Genomic DNA, 18,071 nt, shown 5'->3' with positions numbered 1-18,071 from the left:
ACAAATTCAACCATACAGGAATTTATTTAAGAAAGAATACAGCATTTTCAAATGATCAGTGCAAAATATTAAAATGCCATGCTATCTATTTTTTGGAACCATTATTCCCTGAGTAACTGAATTGGCCAGATCTGTTGAGATGGTTCCCCTCCTTCTCCTCTGGATTCCTCCTCCAAAGGATCTAAGATTAATGGATCAATATTGGGACCCCCATACCTGCCACGGCTGCAGCCTTGGAGACCCCAAAGTCTTTTCTCCCTCCTTCCTTCTCCTCCTCCACCTGGAGGAATAGGCGGCATTCAAGGCCTGGGCCAGAGTCTGAATGAGGCTGTAATATTGATAGTAATTTGGGAACTTTCTACTGTTCTCTTTCTTCTGGGTCTCCAGTGGGGCTTTCTGGGTGCATCTTCTGCGGCCTTTGACAGAAAAGACGTTCTTTGAAAGAGAACAGAGAAAATAAGGATCTTGAAACTTTTCTTCCACAAAGAAATAGGGTTCAAAGGCAGAATCCCTTGGCCTTTTTTTTGTCAGAAAACCAAACTTCCAAATACTATGGATGTATTTGAGAAGTCTGCGCTTGTTCATTTCATACCCTTCGAAACTTGTGAGGATCCAGACTTTTTCTTCAATGGGTCCTGGCAAATGCATAAGTGCTAAATGTAAAGGAAGAATTCTTCCCCAAATGGAATCATGTTCTATGAAGTGAACAAAGACGTTGACTTGTCTCCATTTAGAGAGGGAATCCCTGAGGGCTGCTGTATATCCAGTTGTTGACAATCTTTGTGATATAACAGCACAAATTCCATTCTTGACAAGCATAGGAGGGAAAGTCCTCATGAAATTCTCTCCCTTCTCTGTGTCTGAAGCAAAGAGACCAATCAGGGTCCATCTGAAATGGAGGAGCAGTTGGACAATTACTGGGTACAGGATCCCTTGTTTGGGATTCATCCGGTAGAAAAAAGGGAATTGACTTTTATCACTCAGAGCTTCTGAAGCAGTTTCCAGATTGATCTAAAAAAGCAATGAAGAATGCTATGTTATATTTGGGGTCAAATCAAATCCAAAATATTAGATTTTAATAAATCCAACCTGGTTCTCATGAATGTATTAGAATAGTTTGTTAATCAGGCATAGTTTAATTAAAGACAGAATATTGGCAAGATTGTATAATAAAAGTGGAAAATAATAAACAAATTAAAAAACTATAAATAATGTAATTCATACTACTCTATCACCCCTACAATTTATTGCAATTAGATTAACATGTGTAAATGCCAATTGGAGTATTCTATTCCAATAAAGGGCCTATTATAATTTTTGAGGATTGCTGCAACTTTTTTTGCTTCTCTATCCCAGATTCTTTCTGGAGGAAATTTTTTAACTTCTTTCTCCAGTTATACAAGAAACAGGCAGACCTCAAAGCCTAATAAGATTTGTCAATTGCATAATCCAAGTTTGGTCTTTAATTGAAGTTTTGTCCGTTCCAACAGCCACAACTGTCAGAGTCTGTCACTTTCTATAGATTAAATTTTATGCCAATGCCCATATTTTCTGAATTTAGACAAAGCAGAAGTTGTGTAAATTCCCAAATAAGCTCTGAGGGCAGCAGCTGGAACCCTTTTACCCACCCCAAGATCCTCCTCAGAGGCTGAGATTGGGTTGGTTCTGCTGGTGGTTTCTCTCTGGAGCCCCAAACATCAGATTGATGGAAGAACATGGGGGAAAACTGGGCCTCAGATCCTTTAATAGTTTGGGGATGAGGAAGCTGGAGAGCTTTGAGGTTTTCATTTAAGCACCACTTTCACTCCTGCCCTTTCTCTAACTGAGCTCCTTGGATGATGAGGGAGCCAAGATTCAGGCTCAGAGAAAACAACCCCAGGTAAGGAAAGGGGTTACTTGCTCTAATGGCTGACCATCTATGGCTATGATGTCATTTCACATAGACCATAACTTGCTTTGTAAATTATCAGATAATTATTAAGACAAAACAATCCAAGTCTTCTTCACAGGGTATACAATCCAATGTGTAAGTAGGATAATATAACATAAATCAGTGTGTTCCAATAGGAATTTAGCATGATAAACATGTGTACCTATAATAGAACTTATAACAAAATAAAGGGACCTTGGAGGTTTTCTAGTCCAACCCCCTCAAGCAGGAGCCCTTATACACATATAGACTGGGTGAAACCAGGCTTAATAGCAGTAACTGTGAGAGGGATTTATTAATTAATTAATTTATTTATTTTATTTCTATACCGCCCTTCTCCCGAAGGACTCAGGGCGGTGTACAGCCTGATTAAAAGCACAAAGACAGACAAAATTTAAAAATAATTAAAATTATTAAATGATAGGCTCAATTTAAAACCCCAAATTTAAAATCTCATTTTTAAAAACCAATTAAAATCTTTACCTTGACAGCCCAGCCTGGCGGAACAACAAGGTTTTGAGGGCACAGCGAAATACACGGAGATCAGAGATTTTATGAATTTCTGGGGGCAGTTCATTCCAAAGGGCAGGGGCTCCCACAGAGAAGGCCCTCCCCCTGGGTGTCGCCTGCCGACATAATTTGGCCGATGGCACCCTGAGGAGACCCTCTCTGTGGGAGCGGACTGGCCGGTGGGCGGCTACTGGTGGCAGAAGACAGTCTCGGAGGTATCCGGGTCCAATGCCATGGAGCGCTTTAAAGGCGGTAACCAACACCTTGAATTGCAGCCGGAAGACCACTGGGAGCCAATGCAGCTCACGCAGGAGGGGTGTCACATGGGCACAACGAGTTGCACCTATAACCACCCGCGCGGCCGCATTCTGGACCTCCGGGTGTTTTTGAAGGGGAGCCCCATGTAGATAGCATTGCAGTAGTCCAGTCGGGAGGTGACAAGGGCGTGAGTGACTGTGCGCAAGGTGTCGTGATCCAGAAAGGGCTGCAACTGGCAGATCAGGCGAACCTGATAAAAAGCCCCCCTGGCCACGGCCGTCATATGTTTTTCTAAAGACAGCTGTGCGTCCAGGAGGACACCCAGATTGTGAGCCCTCTCTGTGGAGGGTAAAAACTCACCCCCAATAGTCAGCGATGGCACCAGCTGACTATATCGCGACGCCAGGAACCACAGCCACTCAGTCTTGGAGGGGTTGAGTCTGAGCCTATTTCTCCCCATCCAGACCCGCACGGCCTCCAGGCAGCGAGACATCACATCAAGGGCATCGTTGGGGTTGTCTGGGGTGGAGATGTACAGCTGAGTATCATCAGCGTACAGATGGACTCTCAGCCCAAAACCACGGATGATCTCACCCAGCGGCTTCACGTAAATGTTGAACAGAAGAGGCAAGAGGACCGACCCCTGCGGCACTCCCCATGAAAAGCACTTCGAAGTCGACCTCTGCCCCCCTGTCAACACGAACTGCGAGCAGTCAGAGAGGAACGAGGAAAACCACCGCAAAATGGTGCCCCCTATTCCTAACCCCCTCAACCGCTGCAGCATGATAACATGGTCGATGGTATCAAAAGCCGCTGAGAGATTTAACAGGACCAGGACAGAGGAAAAACCCCTATCCCGAGCCCTCCAGAGATCGTCCACCAACGCGACCAATGCTGTTTCAGTGCTGTACCCCTGCCTGAAGCCTGACTGGTACAGGTCCAGATAGATAGCTTCATCCAGGTGCCCGGGCAGTTGTCGTGCCACCACACTCTCAACAACCTTCACCACAAAACAAAGTCTTAGTGGACAACCAATTAAATATGAGTCAAGAGTGTGCAGTGTAGCCAAAAAAGCCAATGAAATCCTAAACTGCATTATCAGATGGATATAATCAAGATCAAGAGAGGTACTAATAACACTCTATAAAGCCTTAGTAAGACCACACCTAGAATACTGCATCCAGTTTTAGTCACCACACTATAAAAAAGATGTTGAGACTCTAAAAAAAATGCAGAGAAGAGCAACCAGGATGATGAGGGGACTGGAGACTAAAACATATGAAAAAGGTTGCAGGAACTGGGCATGGCTGGTCTAGTGAAGAGAAGGACCATGGGAGACATGATAGCAGTCTTCCAATATTTGAGGGGCTGCCACAGAGAGGACGGGGTCAAGCTATTTTCCAAAGCACCCAAAGGTCGGAGAAAGGCCGGACGAGGAATAATGGATGGAAACTGAACAAGGAGAGATTCAACCTGGAAATAAAGAGATAAAGTTGCCTTCAGAAGTTGTGGGAGCTTCATCACAGGAAGCTTTCAAGAAGAGGCTGGACCGTCATCTGTCAGAAACGGTGTAGGGTCTGCTTGGACTAGATGACCTACAAGGTCCCTTCCAACTCTGTTAATCTGTATCTATCTATACTATTCCAGACAAGTGGCTGTCCAGTCTCTTCTTAAAAGCCTCCAGTGATGGACCACCCACAATTTCTGAAGGGTAGACGTTCCATTCCTCACCATTAGGAAAGTCCTTCTTATTTCTAGATTGTTTCTCTCCTTGATTAGTTTCCATCCATTGTTTCTTGTCTTGCTTTCTAGTACTTTGGAAAATAGGTTGACCTCCTCTTCTTTGTGGCAGCCCCCCAAATATTGGTACATTGCTATGATGTCACCCTTAGTCCTTTTCACTAGACTAGACATACTGAATTCCTGCAACTGTTCCTCATATGTTTTAGTCTCCAGGCCCTTAATCATCTTTTCTGCACTCTTTCCAGAGTCTCTACATCTTTTTTATAATATGGAGACTAAAACTGGATGCACTATTCCAAGTGTGGTCTTGCCAAGGCATTATAAAGCAGTACCAATAATTCATGTGATCCTGATTTTATCCCTCTGTTAACGCAGCCTAGGACTGAATTAGCTTTTTTGGCTGCTGCCACACATTGCTGGCTCATATTTAAGTGATTGTCCACTTAAAATAAAGAGAAAAAAGAATACACATTCTATTCTAGTCCACATCAATCATGGTCTAGAATAGACATGGTATGGATGATGAAAGAACTTAGAAAAGATGTAGAAGAAGTGGAAATAATGACAAATATGTGGGTAGATCATAACCCAGTAAAAGTAATATGGAAAGGACAATGGACAAGAAAAAAATGGATGATGAATAAAGATATATAAAAAGATAAAGAATACGTTCAGATGACTGAAAAAGAAATGAACATATTTTTCAGGATAATCACAAAAGAGGAAACTTCTCTTCAAAATCTATGGGATATGGCAAAAGCATACATAAGAGGTCTAACTATTGCATATATGGTGAAGAAAAATAAAAACAAACAGGAACGAGACAACCTGTTAAAAGAGCTTAAAGAATGCGAATCTGACCTACATAAAACGACCAAAGGAAAAATAAATTTGATAAAACATAAAATTAATTTGACCACACAAATAGAGATAGCATGGAAAATTAAGTCAGCAAAGCAAAACCATTTTGAATGTGCAAATAAAACGGGATGTTGGTTGGCGTATAAACTGAAAAAAGAAAAAGAGAAAAGAACGATACACTAATAACAAGATGGGAAAGGAGAGACGCATTATAGAAATGAGGATAAAAAAAATATAGCAAAACTTTTGCTCATATTTTGCTATATGAGCAAGAGGAGATATTTGAAGAAGACATTAAACAATATTTAAATAAATCAGATCTAAGGGAATTAGAAGAGACACACAGGGAAATATTGAATAGACCAATTAGTATGATTGAATTAATGGAGGCAAGGAAAAAATAGAAAAATAATAAAACTCCAGGTCCAGATGGCACCCCAGCAGAATTTTATAAGTCTTGTCAACAACCACTAGATGAAATTATTCTCGAAACTTTTAATGATGCATTTTTGAAGGCCAAAATACCCAATTCTTGGATGGAAGCCATTATCATGCTTATCCCAAAAGAGGAGACAGACCAATCACAAATCAAAAATTATAGACCAATATCGTTACTAAATGTAGACTACAAATTATTTACATTGATTATTGCGGAAAGACTAAAAAAAGTAATAAACGAATATATTCACTCTGATCAGAATGGCTTTCTGCCAAAAAGACAAATAAAAAATAATATGAGAATTATAATTGATGTATTGGAATACTACTAAGCAAACCCAGATAAACAAATCGCACTAATATTCTTGGATGCACAAAAGGCCTTTGACAATATAAATTGGAAATTTCTTACTTTACAGTTGGAAAATATGAAATTTGGCGATAAATTTGTAAATATGATAAAGAAAATATACTCATCTCAAACAGCAAAAATAAATAATAAACGGAGATATGACTGAACAATTTATAATAACAAAAGGAGTGAGATAGGGATGCCCTCTATCCCCTTTATTGTTCATATCATATCCTTAGAGATACTGTTAAATGAAATTAGAAGAAACAAGGAAATAAAAGGACTGAAAGTTAAAAAAGAGGAATAAAAACTTCAAGCCTTTGCCGATGACTTGGTCTTCATCATAGAACAGCCAATATCGACAGGACCCAATTTTTTATCACGAATAGAAGAATATGGGAAGGTAGCAGGACTCAAAATTAACAGGCAAAAAACAAAGGCATTAACGAAAAACCTCACAAAACAACAAGAGAAAGAACTAGAAGACAGAATGGGTATACAAATGACAAAAAAAGTAAAATATCTAGGAATATGGCTAACAAACAAAGGATCATCGATTAGAGAAGATAACTACAACAAATTAACAAGACAGATAAAGAAAGATCTAGAAATCTGGAGCAAACTACAATTATCATTTCTTGGGAAGATAGCCTCAGTTAAAATGAATGTGCTACCAAGAATGTTATTTTTATTCCAAGTGATACCGATAAAATTGGGGAAGAATTTTTTTTAAAGATTTTAACAAACTTATAGCGAATTACATTTGGCAGGGGAAGAAAGCAAGGATCAAAATAAAACATTTACAAGACACGAGAGAGAGAGAGAGAGGAGGATTAGCACACCAAGACTGGGAAACATATTACAAATCAATTTCATTGATATGGATTAAAGATTGGATGGAACTAAAAAACAAAAGAATATTTTCATTAGAGGGGTTCGAGCTACAAAGAGGATGGCATGCTTTCTTCTGGGAGGGAAAAAGTAGACAGCATGGATATTTTCAATGACATTTGATCAGGGAAGCATTGCTACATATAAAAAAATAATAAATAAATAAATAAATAAATAAATAAATAAATAAATAAATAAATAAATAAATAAATAAATAAATAAATAAATAAATAAATACAGACATGGCAGGGGATAAAAAAGAAACATAATGACAAAATTCCGGAATGGCTATCCACTATGGAGGCACAAATCTACCCAAATGCTCTAGATATTGGCAAAATGAAAACTTACAAAGATCTGTTGAATAATCAAGGGGAATTAAGAAAAAGACAGGAATTGAAAGAATTGGGTACAGACATTGATTGGTGGCCCTATATGCAAATAAAATCTAGATACAGGACAGATTTGGCACAATTTGGATTTCAAAAGGGAACATACGAATTAGATAAAATTCTTCATGGAACAGAGGATAAATTGATAAAAAAATACCCTATAATTATTTATTAAGATACAAATTGGAAGAAGAGATAGTTAAAGAAAATATGATAATTTGGGTGAAAAATTTTTGATACAATATTGAATTAGATAAATGGGAGAAATTATGGAATATAAATTACAAACTAACAATGTCTGTACCTTATAAAGAAAATATGTATAAAATGTTTTATAGGTGGCATCTCCCACCTGCCAGATTGGCAAAGATGTTTCCAAATGCCTCCCCGCTATGTTGGAAATGTAAACATCAAAAAGGAACTTATTATCACATGTGGTGGTCCTGCCAAAAGGCAAAACAAATTTGGCAAACAATTAAAACACAAATAGAAGAAATTATAAATCAACAAATAGAAATGAGGCCAGAAACTTTTTTACTGGGAATAATTACCGGGTCATGTGAAAAAGAAATAAGATACTTAATTATTCACATAATGACAGCAGCACGAATAGTTTTCGCCCAAAACTGGAAAAACAATGACATACCATCAGAAGACAAAATGATTAGAAAAATTATGGAGTGTGCGGAAATGGATAAACTCACAAAGGAGATACAAGAAAAAGATGAAACAGATTATTACTTAGTCTGGGAGAAATGGTATAAATGGTTGGAGGAAAAAGGGGGAAAAAGTGGGGGGACAAAAGAAAACTAAACAATGGTTAATTAGGTGGAGAAATATGGAAACAAATGGGAAGATATAAATTGTGAAAAGGAAACTAGGTACCTGTTTATGTTAAATGTAAATAAAATATTTAGATTAAGAGAATATATATATATGATATACTAGAAATATATGTATAAAAGATAGATTAAGATAAGAAAGAGAAAATGTATAAATATAGATTACTGATGTGAAGATGTTGAAAAGAAGATGTAAATATCTGTTTTTGTTTGTTTTTTATTTGTTTGTTTGTTTTTTAAAAAATGTTTAATAAAAATTATTTTAAAAAAATAAAAAATAAAGCCATACAATACTTCATGTGATCTTGATTTTATCCCTCTGTTAATGCAACCTAGGACTGAATTGGCTTTTTTGGCTGCTGCCACACATTGCTGGCTCATATTTAAATGATTGTCCACTAGGACTCCAAGATCCCTTTCACAGTTACTGCAATTGAGCCAGATTTCACCTAATCTGTAAGTCTACATTTGGTTTTCTAGCCTAAGTGTAAAACCTTACATTTCTTTACATTGAATTTCATTTTGTTAGATAGGCCCAGGGTTCAAGTCTATCTAGATCCAGCTAGATCTTCAGCCTATCTTCTGACACTAACTTTAGTGTTGTCTTCAAATGTGATGATTTCCCCATTTCTCCCCTCATCCGAATCATTCATGAAGATGTTGAAGAGAACTGGGCCTAAAATGGAACCTTGGGGTCCCCCACTGCTTGTTTCCTTCCATGCAGATGTAGTTCCATTGAGGACGACAGGCTGAGCCCATCTGGGGGTGATGCTGTCTATCCCACATATTTTTAGCTTACCAAGAAATAGGTTGTGGTTTCCTTTGTCAAAGCCTTTCTGAAATCCAAGTACTGTATACTACATGCACTGCATTTCACTGGTCCACTAATTTAGTCATTTTTGTCAAAGAATGAAATAACATTTATTTATGATCTCTTTTTTGATCCTGCATTAGTCCTAGTAAGTCATTTCATATCTATACTGACTAACAAGGGTTCAAATACCCAGCTTTCCCTTCCCCCTTGCTAAGCCTAGATCCTTCTTCTCATGGCTCCATTGAGCTCAAACCTCCCTCTCAAACAAGGGCTTGGATCAGGGCCAACAGTCTGAGCTCCATTTTGAGGGCAAAACATTTTCTCCATCATATTTCTCTGTTTATTGAGTCAAATGCTGCACTAACATCTAGAAAGCCTGCAAACCTTATTTTACCTCACTGATATAGATTAGATATTTCAAGACAAACTTGTTGCCAATATATGATTATTAATTTATGCATTATTTCATATAAAATCTATATAGCATTTAACTCTACCTAAAACATTCTGCTTCTTCTGCAAGGAATGAATTTTTCTCAAGTTTAACTAAGAGGATCATGGCATAAATTTTAGCCACAATATCTGCTAGTCTATTTGGTCTATAATTGCTAGAGTCCTTTTTATTCACATTTTAGATAGATAAAATGGTACTATTGGCAACTTCAATCTGAGTGGATAGGGCAGGCATTATTTATGTGAAAATGAAGATGCCAATAGAGACCCCAACAACCAGGGATATTTTTTGATCAGTTAATAGTTGTTAGAATATCTTCTTCTTGCTTGCATTTCAGGCCTTTTATGATTAATCTCAACATGAACATAATGGGGTAAAGTATTGACATTTTTGCTAATATGCAAAAGCAGCTTTTGAATTCCATGGAGAAGACATGATTGCAACTATTGCTCACCCACCACCACCCACCCCTCACTTTACCAGATGGAGAAAAAGACACACAAACCTGTGGGACTTTGTAGGTGCCTCCTAATGTTGACATCTGGATGGAGATCTCTCTCTCGGCTCCATCAAGAAGAGCCAGAAGGTTCTCCTTCCTTCCACAGCCATAGTTGGGGACATTGGCTTCTCCAGTGGAGAGAATGTCCAGCAAGGCATCTGAAGTGCGTAAAGTGCTCAAATAGTTGTCATGGAGGTTGTAGCCAAGTGTGAGATTGTGCAAGAGATGGGAATTCTTGTTGACCATTTGAATGTTGAACATGAATAGTAAGCCGTATGAAAAACTATAAAAATCCCTATTGTAAAAAAAAAAAGTGTTATTATAATCAACAGCAACAATACCTTTTTTAATATATAATCCTCCAGAAGCCTACTGAACCTTAAGCCAACTTTGATCCAAAAGAAATGATCAAATATGGAAATTGGCTGAGGTATGGCAACTACAACTGATTCCACCACTACTTTAAATAAAATTCATTATTCAAATGATAAATTAAGGATTGAACTGAGAGAGGAAATCTGCAGCCCTTTCATCTTTTTTCCAGACCCCTTTTTGAGTCTCTTCTACAAAACAAGACAAAAGAGAAAAGCCATGGAAATCAAAATCATTTAGGAAATTGGACATATTCCCCAATATAGGAATAAATGAAAAATATAAAAGAGAAAGGGAGGGTGTTAGAATGGAGGGAGTGCAACTCCATCACCCAGAATGACTTACGGATCATGGAAAACAAACTGAAGAGAAGGAGTCATGTTGAAAAGCAACTTTATACCCAATCTTTCATATCCAGTGAGGACTATACCAATGAGATGGTCTCCTGGGCTGTAAAAGCTCTGTGGTTGTTTTCCATCCTGGTGCTCCAAACTCAGCGGGCATTTCATTCTCAGCTTCCCAGAGACTGTATGGGACAAAAGCAGCATCAGAGGCAGAAGCAGGAGGTCCATCATTCATGGCGTGAATCAATGAATCCCTTTCCTGTTTCTAAAGAAGAATTAGAAGAATTCAAAGGACTCTCACAAGGTGGAACAACCAGTTGCTTTTTCTCAACACAGAGAAACACTCAGCTTCACCTGGAAAGGAGAGAGACGTACATTCAAGAGCAGACTCTGCCTGTCCCAAAACTCCATATTTCTCTGCCCAAAGTCTCCCCTGGAGGATTCAGCCAAACAGCAGAGCTGAAACTTTTACCATAATTCTCCCTCTCAGGAGGGATCCCTGGATAATTCAACTAGTTCTTGCAGTCAAAGATTGTTGGGAAATTCTCTGGAGGGAAATGAAAGGGAAATAATCCCCATGTGATTCAAAATAACAGGGGCAGAGATGGAATTAAATCGGTCATCTAGAATTGAGAGGTTTGGGAGCTCCATGCTTGAAAGTGGCCCCAGAGGGAATACACGACACCTGTGGCTGAAGAAACAAATAAATCTGATATTTGTTTGCATAGTGATTAAAGAGAAAATCCCAGAGGCCAGTTAATTCCAGAGTATGTCACAGATCTGAAATAGCTGCCAGCTGAGTTGAAGCCAAAATTTACTTTATTTTGAAAGCTAATGCTCAAGGGCAACACAGAAGGGCTGTGTAAGGATCGCCTCTCCTTCCAACTTAAGAAAGTACAAACTCTTGAAACGTGGTTGTTCAAAAGGATTTCTTTTATTAAGCAGAAGTGAAAGCCATCCAGCTAAAGCACAATCTGAATACCCTTAGGCAAGACAAGTAGGATTAAAGCAGTAGAGACCCCCTCCCTTTAAATCAGAATGCAGATTTTAGTCAATACACAAGTGTGAAGCTGTTTTCTTTATTATTTCCTCTGGGAACCCGAACAAACATGCATTCCCACCATTATACTTTAAAGTGAAGCAACGCACATGGCTATCATATAAATTCCTCCAAGTGCCGTCGGCTAGACAATGTCGGCTGGCGACCCCCAGAAGTACAGTAGAGCTTTCTCTGTGGGGGCTCCCACCCTTTGGAATCAACTCCCCCTGGGGCTCCGGTTGGCCCCTGACCTTCACACCTTCCGCTGCGAACTAAAAACATGTCTGTTCACATTGCCCAGCCTGGACTGATGGGGTTTGGATTATCTTAATATGTTTAATATGTGTTTAATATGTATTTTAACATGTTTTATCTGGTTTGATTTTAATTGTTGTGAGCCGCCCTGAGTCCTATGGAGATAGGGCGGCATACAAATCAAATAAATAAATTAATAATAATAATAATAATAATAATAATAATAATAATAATAATAATAATAATAATAATAATAATAATAATTGTAATTGGAGCCCTTGGAGCAATACCCAAAGGGCTACCCCGCTACTTAGAAATTCTAAATTTGCCGGACTTGAACATTTTGACTTTACAAAAAACCACCTTACTCGGAATAGCTTACATCCTCCGACGATACCTTAACAGTTCCTAGGTCCTTGGTTAGGACTCGAGCTGCTGAGCTATTAACCAGCCTCAAAGGCAGTGAATCTCACTAAAGATTAAATAATAATAATAATAATAATAATAATAATAATAATAATAATAATAGGAATCTCAGGCCTCTGGCGCCAGGATATAGGTTGTAAAATATCTGTTGACACAGGCCATGCTAGTAAATCGAATCCAAGTCCCCCCTTCCTCCACTTGAATGGCAGTATCACTTTTAGGGATCTGACATGCTACCCTCCTTAGAAAACAAAAGGGTCCACCTGTAAAAAAAAAACAAAAACAAAAACAAATACACACAAGATTTCAAGATAGTAGATCAACAAGGCTTGTTAGGGTATTGGGAGTGAAATTTTCTCAGTAAGGTTGGAGCCCTAACGTGCTGTTTAGCGACCCATTCATTGTGTGCTGATGGTAAATGTTTCCAAGCAACTAAGTATTGGACTTTCCCTCTGTGGATCCTAGAGTCCAGGATTTCCTTGATCTCAAAGTGTTGTTCACCTTCAATCATGATGGGAACAGGTGGTGTAGATGCAGGTGGTCTGAGGGATGAGGTTACTTCTCGTTTGAGTAAACTGATATGGAATATTGGGTGGATCTGCCTGAGTGTCTTTGGAAGGAGTAGTTCAACTGCTACTGGATTGATGATTCTAGTGATGGGGAAAGGTCCAATGAACTTTGGCCCTAGTTTTTTGATGGTTGTAATGATTTCAGGAATTTTGTAGATAAGTGTACTCTGTCTCCAACATGAAAAGATTTGGGTTCCATCCTTTTCTTGTCAGCTTGAATTTTAAAAGCTTCTCTAGCTTCCTTTAAACTAGTCTAACCACTGGCCACGTGTTTTGCAAATTATCCACCCACTCCTTAAGTGAGGGGATGGTGGGTTCTTCCGTGGGTAGTTCAGGCATGGGGCTGAAATCCTGGCCTGTTGCTACTCTTAAAGGGGGTAAAACCAGTGCTTGAATGTACAGCATTATTAAACGCAACTTCAGCAAAAGACAAAAGTTTGGTCCAGTTATCCTGTTGAAAATTATTGAAACATCTTAAATATTGTTTGAGTACCGAGTTCAAAATTTCAGAATTTCCATTAGTACATGGATGAAAAGAGGTGCTCAACCCCTGGCCAATACCAAGTAAGCCCAAAAACGCCCTCCAAAAGTTGGAGGTGAATTGAGCACCTCTGTCGGAGATGATCCTTTGTGGAGCACCATGAAGTCGATAAATGTGTATTAGGAATAGTTTGGCTAAACTTTTAGCAGTTGGGATCTTTTGGCAGGGTATAAAATGTGCCTGTTTTGAAAATAGGTCTGTCACAACCCAAATAACAGTATTTCCCTCACTGTTTGGCAATTCCACGATGAAATCCATAGCAATCTCTCTCCAAGGCACTGCAGGTTCAGCTACCTTCTGCAATAGACCTGGGGATTTCCCCTGGCGTCTTTTTGCTGCTGCACAAATGGGGCAGCTAGCTACATAGCTTTCTATGTCCTTTTTTAGTGATGGCCACCAAAACTGTCTTTTAATCAGGTGTAAAGTTTTCACAAACCCAAAATGTCCAGCTAATTTGGAGTCATGGCACCGTACCATTAAGCATAGTCTTTGGCTTGCAGGGACATACAACTTCCCCCCCACCCAAGCCAAGTCTTCTTTCATCAGACAGCTGGATTTGGTGTTCAAAAACCATTCATCAGTGGCCAATGCTTGTTTAAAATTTTGGGTGATGTCATTGTCTGTCACTGTTTCTTGTTTTTCCTGGGATCTGGTGACTACTTTAGCGGCTAGTTGACTGTTTTGTACTATAGGTTTGATTACGTCTGACCTTACACGAATGTATTGCGGTTTTCTGGATAGCGCATCCGCCAGAAAGTTCCCCCCCCCCCCGGGAGGTATTTTAGAGTAAAATCAAACCGTTTAAAGTACTGAGCCCATCGTACTTGTTTTGGGGAGAGTTTCCTTGGGGTCTTTAGGGCTTCTAGATTTTTATGATCAGTCCAGACTTCAAAAGGGGTCTTACTGCCTTCTAGGAAATGCCTCCAGGTTAACAATGCCCAACGAACTGCATATGCCTCTTTCTCCCAAATAGCCCACCTTTGCTCAGTCTCATTCAACTTTTTGGATGTGTAAGCACAGGGTTGTAGTTGGTCTTGCTCATTCTTCTGAAGCAGGACCGCTCCTATTGCCACATCGCTGGCATCTGCTTGTATGACAAATGGTTTCTCCGTGTCCGGGTGTTGTAGAATTGGTTCTGCTGAGAACAGCTGTTTAAGTTTTTCAAATGCTGCCTGGCATTCCATAGTCCAGTTCAATGGTTGCTTTGGTTTAGGGTTGTCCTCCCCCTTTGTTTTTAAGAGCTTGGTGATGGGGAGGGCAATCTGAGTGAAAGCAGGGATAAACTGGCGGTAAAAGTTGGCAAACTCCAGGAAGCTCTGTAACTGTTTACGTGTGCGTGGAGGGTCCCAATCAAGTACAGCCTGCACTTTTAGAGGATCCATCTCAACCCCCTGGTGTGAAATGCGGTCTCTCTTGATTTTATGATTTTATGGTTGGTTTTAAATTTTGATATGGATTTTAAATTGATAAATTTTAAATTATGGGCCAAATTTAATTATTTTAAATCTATTTTAATTGTACTTATGTATAAATGTTTTTTATTTTGGCTGTTCACCGCCCTGAGTCCGAAAGGAGAAGGGCGGTATAGAAATTCGAATAATAAATAAATAATAAATAAATAAATAGTCAATCTTCTCTTGATGGAATTCACATTTGGAAAGTTTGGCATAAAGTTTGGCAGCGTGGAGTTTGTTTAAAACTGCCCTGACTAGTTTTACATGTTCTGCTTTGGTCTCAGTATAGATTAAAATGTCATCCAAATAGACCAGAACCCCCTTATATAAATGCTGATGCAGCACTTCATTTATTAACTGCATAAACACTGCAGGGGCTCCTTGTAACTCAAAGGGGAGCACCTTGAATTGGTAGCAGCCGAGGGGGGTGTTAAATGCAATTTTCCACTCATCCCCTTCCTTAATTCTGACACGGTAGTAAGCCTCCCTTAAGTCCAGCTTTGAAAAAATTTTCCCTTTAGCGAGGTGTGCTAACATATCTTTCATAAGGGGGAGAGGATACACGTTCTGCACACTGATAGTATTAAGGTTTCGATAGTCAACACATAAGCGTTTTGAACCACCTTTTTTCTCTCTAAACAACACTGGGGCTGCAATTTTTGGTCGGGCTGGCTCGATGAAACCCCTTGCTAGGTTTTTCTCAATGAATGTTCTCAGCTCTTCCAACTCCCTCGGTGACATGCTGTACATCTTGGGTTTAGGGAGTTTCGCGCCGGGTAAGATTTCTATTGCACAGTCAGTGGCGCGGTGGGGGTGGAGCTCATCTGAGGCTTTTTCGCTAAAAACCTCAGCTAAATCCTTGTATTCTATGGGTATGCCCTCAGTTGGTGTGGCGTGACCAGGCATGGCTGTTTCTCGATTCTCTGCCCCCTCAAGTCCTTTATGTGGATACTCAGCAAAAGTCACATTCCTCTGAAATTTTATGATGCCTTGTTTCCAATTGATTTGTGGGTTCCATCTTTTTAGCCACACAAGGCCCAGAACCAATGGCCATTCCATGCCAGGTGCCACTATAAAGGTAAGCCTTTCCTCATGGCTTCCAATGCCTATATGTAGAGGCACGGTGGCCAGAGAAGCTGGCTCCCCTCCTGCTATTGACCCATCTAGTTGGCAGAAAGCAATGGGGGTTTTCAGCTTTCTTACGTTAATCCCCAACTTCCCTACTAAGGTTGGGCTGATCAAACAACGGGTGCACCCCGAATCCACTAGGGTGGGGATACTTATCTCCCTGTTCTGGTTTGGGATAAATAGTCTTAAGGGGAGGGTAAGCGGTTTAATTGGTTTGCTTACCAGTGGCTCATCATCTGGATCGCTTCTGAATGAGTGTGATTCCTCCTGTTCAGATGCCAGGGTTTCTTCCCCAAAGAGGGGAGGGGATGGGACTTCTATGGTCTCCCTGCTCCTCAGAGCAGTCTCCTTCCCACGCCGACCCGGTTTTGCAGGACCCTCCCCCAGTGGGTGGTTCCGGGCGGGTGTTTGCGAACGACACTCTGCAGCTCGGTGCCCTTCTTTTCCACACTTGAAACAGGCTGAAGATCTCGGGGAGAATGCGGTTTGTGGTTTGTGTGGATCTTGCTTCCATTGGGGTGAGGATTTCTTCCATGCTCGCCCCGCTCGATACTGGTTTCTGGCCATATCTATCTCAGCTTCTTTGGAGGTGACATACCATTCATGTAGGTCATTCGGTGCCCCTCGGGCCACGCAGGCATTGTATAGATCATCACTCAGTCCATCCTTGAAACAGCTCACCAAAATATCTTCCGGCCAGTGCACACGACACGCGAGGTCCCGGAATTCTTCAGTATACTCTGCTACTGGCCGTCGCCCCTGCCTCACCACCTTAATGCGGTCACGTGCTTTGCGATCTGCCAGTGGGTCCTCGAACCGACGTCGCAGGGCCATCATGAAATGGTCGAAATTCCGCAGTTCTGGTGCGTTGGCGTTATGTAGGGTCACCATCCATCTGGCTGCGGCACCCTCTAGGGCTAGGGTCACAACTCGCACTCGGGAGCCTTGGGTTTGGAAATCACGCCCATACTCTTGCATGTAAGTGAGCACATGTGCCACAAAGAATCCTAATTGTTGCGGATTCCCATCAAACTTCACCCCAAGGGGGGGAGTTTCTCTTTCCAGCTGAGGAGCCCGGGGTTGATTGGGAATGGGCGCCGGTGTGCGTGCTGCCTGGGGTGGAGGGTTTGCTGGGTCTTCTCCCGCTGCTGCTGCACCATCTGCTCGATAGGCAGCCTCCAGGAGGGGGGTGCCTCCCCTGGCATCATCCATGACTGCTGCCCTTTCAGTGCTCTTTGGTTGTTGTCCTGGCTCCCTTCGGATGTTAATATTTCCCAAAGTCTCCATCACCAATTGGGTTATATGCCTCTTCAGATAGTCCTCCCTCAGGGGTGCTTCGGTCAGCCCCCCCTGGTCAGTAAGGGCTTCTAGTTCCAGTTTCCACCCCGGTTTTCGGTTGCCACGGTTGAGGGTGACTCCTCTGGTTCTCTCATCCCAGCCATCTTTCTTCCCAATGCCAATCGACCAGCGGGGCTTTTCAGGATTCCCCAGGGTTACCTCATCCTCTCCGATGGGTCACACGAGGCAGGCATCCGACTGGGGGGTGGTTGCTGTCTCCCCCCAGCAATCGGTTCCTCCCAGCTCTCTGCTTTGTTCAGACATGGTTTGCAAGGTCCCCTCAGTAGAGCAGAGATTGCTTCTCTGGGTTGACCGTTTTGCAGATTGTGCTTTCTGTAAGGATTGCCTCTCCTTCCAAATTAAGAATATGAGAACTCTTGAAACGTGTTTGTTCAAAAGGATTTCTTTTATTAAGCAGAAGGGAAAGCCATCCAGGTAAAGCAAGATCTGAATACCCTTAGGCAAGACAAGTAGGATTAAAGTGGTAGAGACCCCTCCCTTTAAGTCAGAATGCAGATTTTAGACAATACACAAGTGTGAAGATGTTTTCTTTACTATTTCCTCTGAGAACCCGAACAAACATGCATTCCCACCATTATCCCTTAAAGTGAGACAACCCAC

General features: G+C 40.7%; 1 protein-coding gene across 1 annotated transcript; it reads right to left on the bottom strand.

Annotated features, from left to right (window-relative positions):
• LOC148111913 (vomeronasal type-2 receptor 26-like) lies at positions 1 to 17,644 on the bottom strand. The gene is made up of 3 exons (XM_087879394.1): positions 17,610 to 17,644; positions 9,991 to 10,279; positions 1 to 1,011 (listed from the first exon to the last, which is right to left on the bottom strand). Exons 1-3 carry the CDS (start codon positions 17,642 to 17,644, stop codon positions 196 to 198), a joined length of 1,140 nt encoding a protein of 379 aa, XP_087735520.1. The 3' UTR covers positions 1 to 195.
• Between the last annotated feature and the right edge of the window lie 427 nt (positions 17,645 to 18,071).

Source organism: Pantherophis guttatus, chromosome 15, assembly GCF_059756535.1.
Source record: "Pantherophis guttatus breed Tessera chromosome 15, ASM5975653v1, whole genome shotgun sequence".
NCBI lineage: Eukaryota > Metazoa > Chordata > Lepidosauria > Squamata > Colubridae > Pantherophis > Pantherophis guttatus.
This window is presented reverse-complemented; position numbering and strand designations above follow the sequence as displayed.

What these genes read in the sequence shown, in the direction of transcription:
- LOC148111913 (XM_087879394.1), bottom strand. Translation starts at nt 17,644, where the DNA reads ATGCCTGCCTCGTGTGACCCATCGGAGAGGATGAG. An exon ending in GACCCATCGGAGAGGATGAG is followed by an intron (nt 10,280 to 17,609) that starts GTAACCCTGGGG and finishes TTTTTACAATAG; the next exon opens with GGATTTTTATAGTTTTTCAT. An exon ending in GCACCTACAAAGTCCCACAG is followed by an intron (nt 1,012 to 9,990) that starts GTTTGTGTGTCT and finishes TTGCTTTTTTAG; the next exon opens with ATCAATCTGGAAACTGCTTC.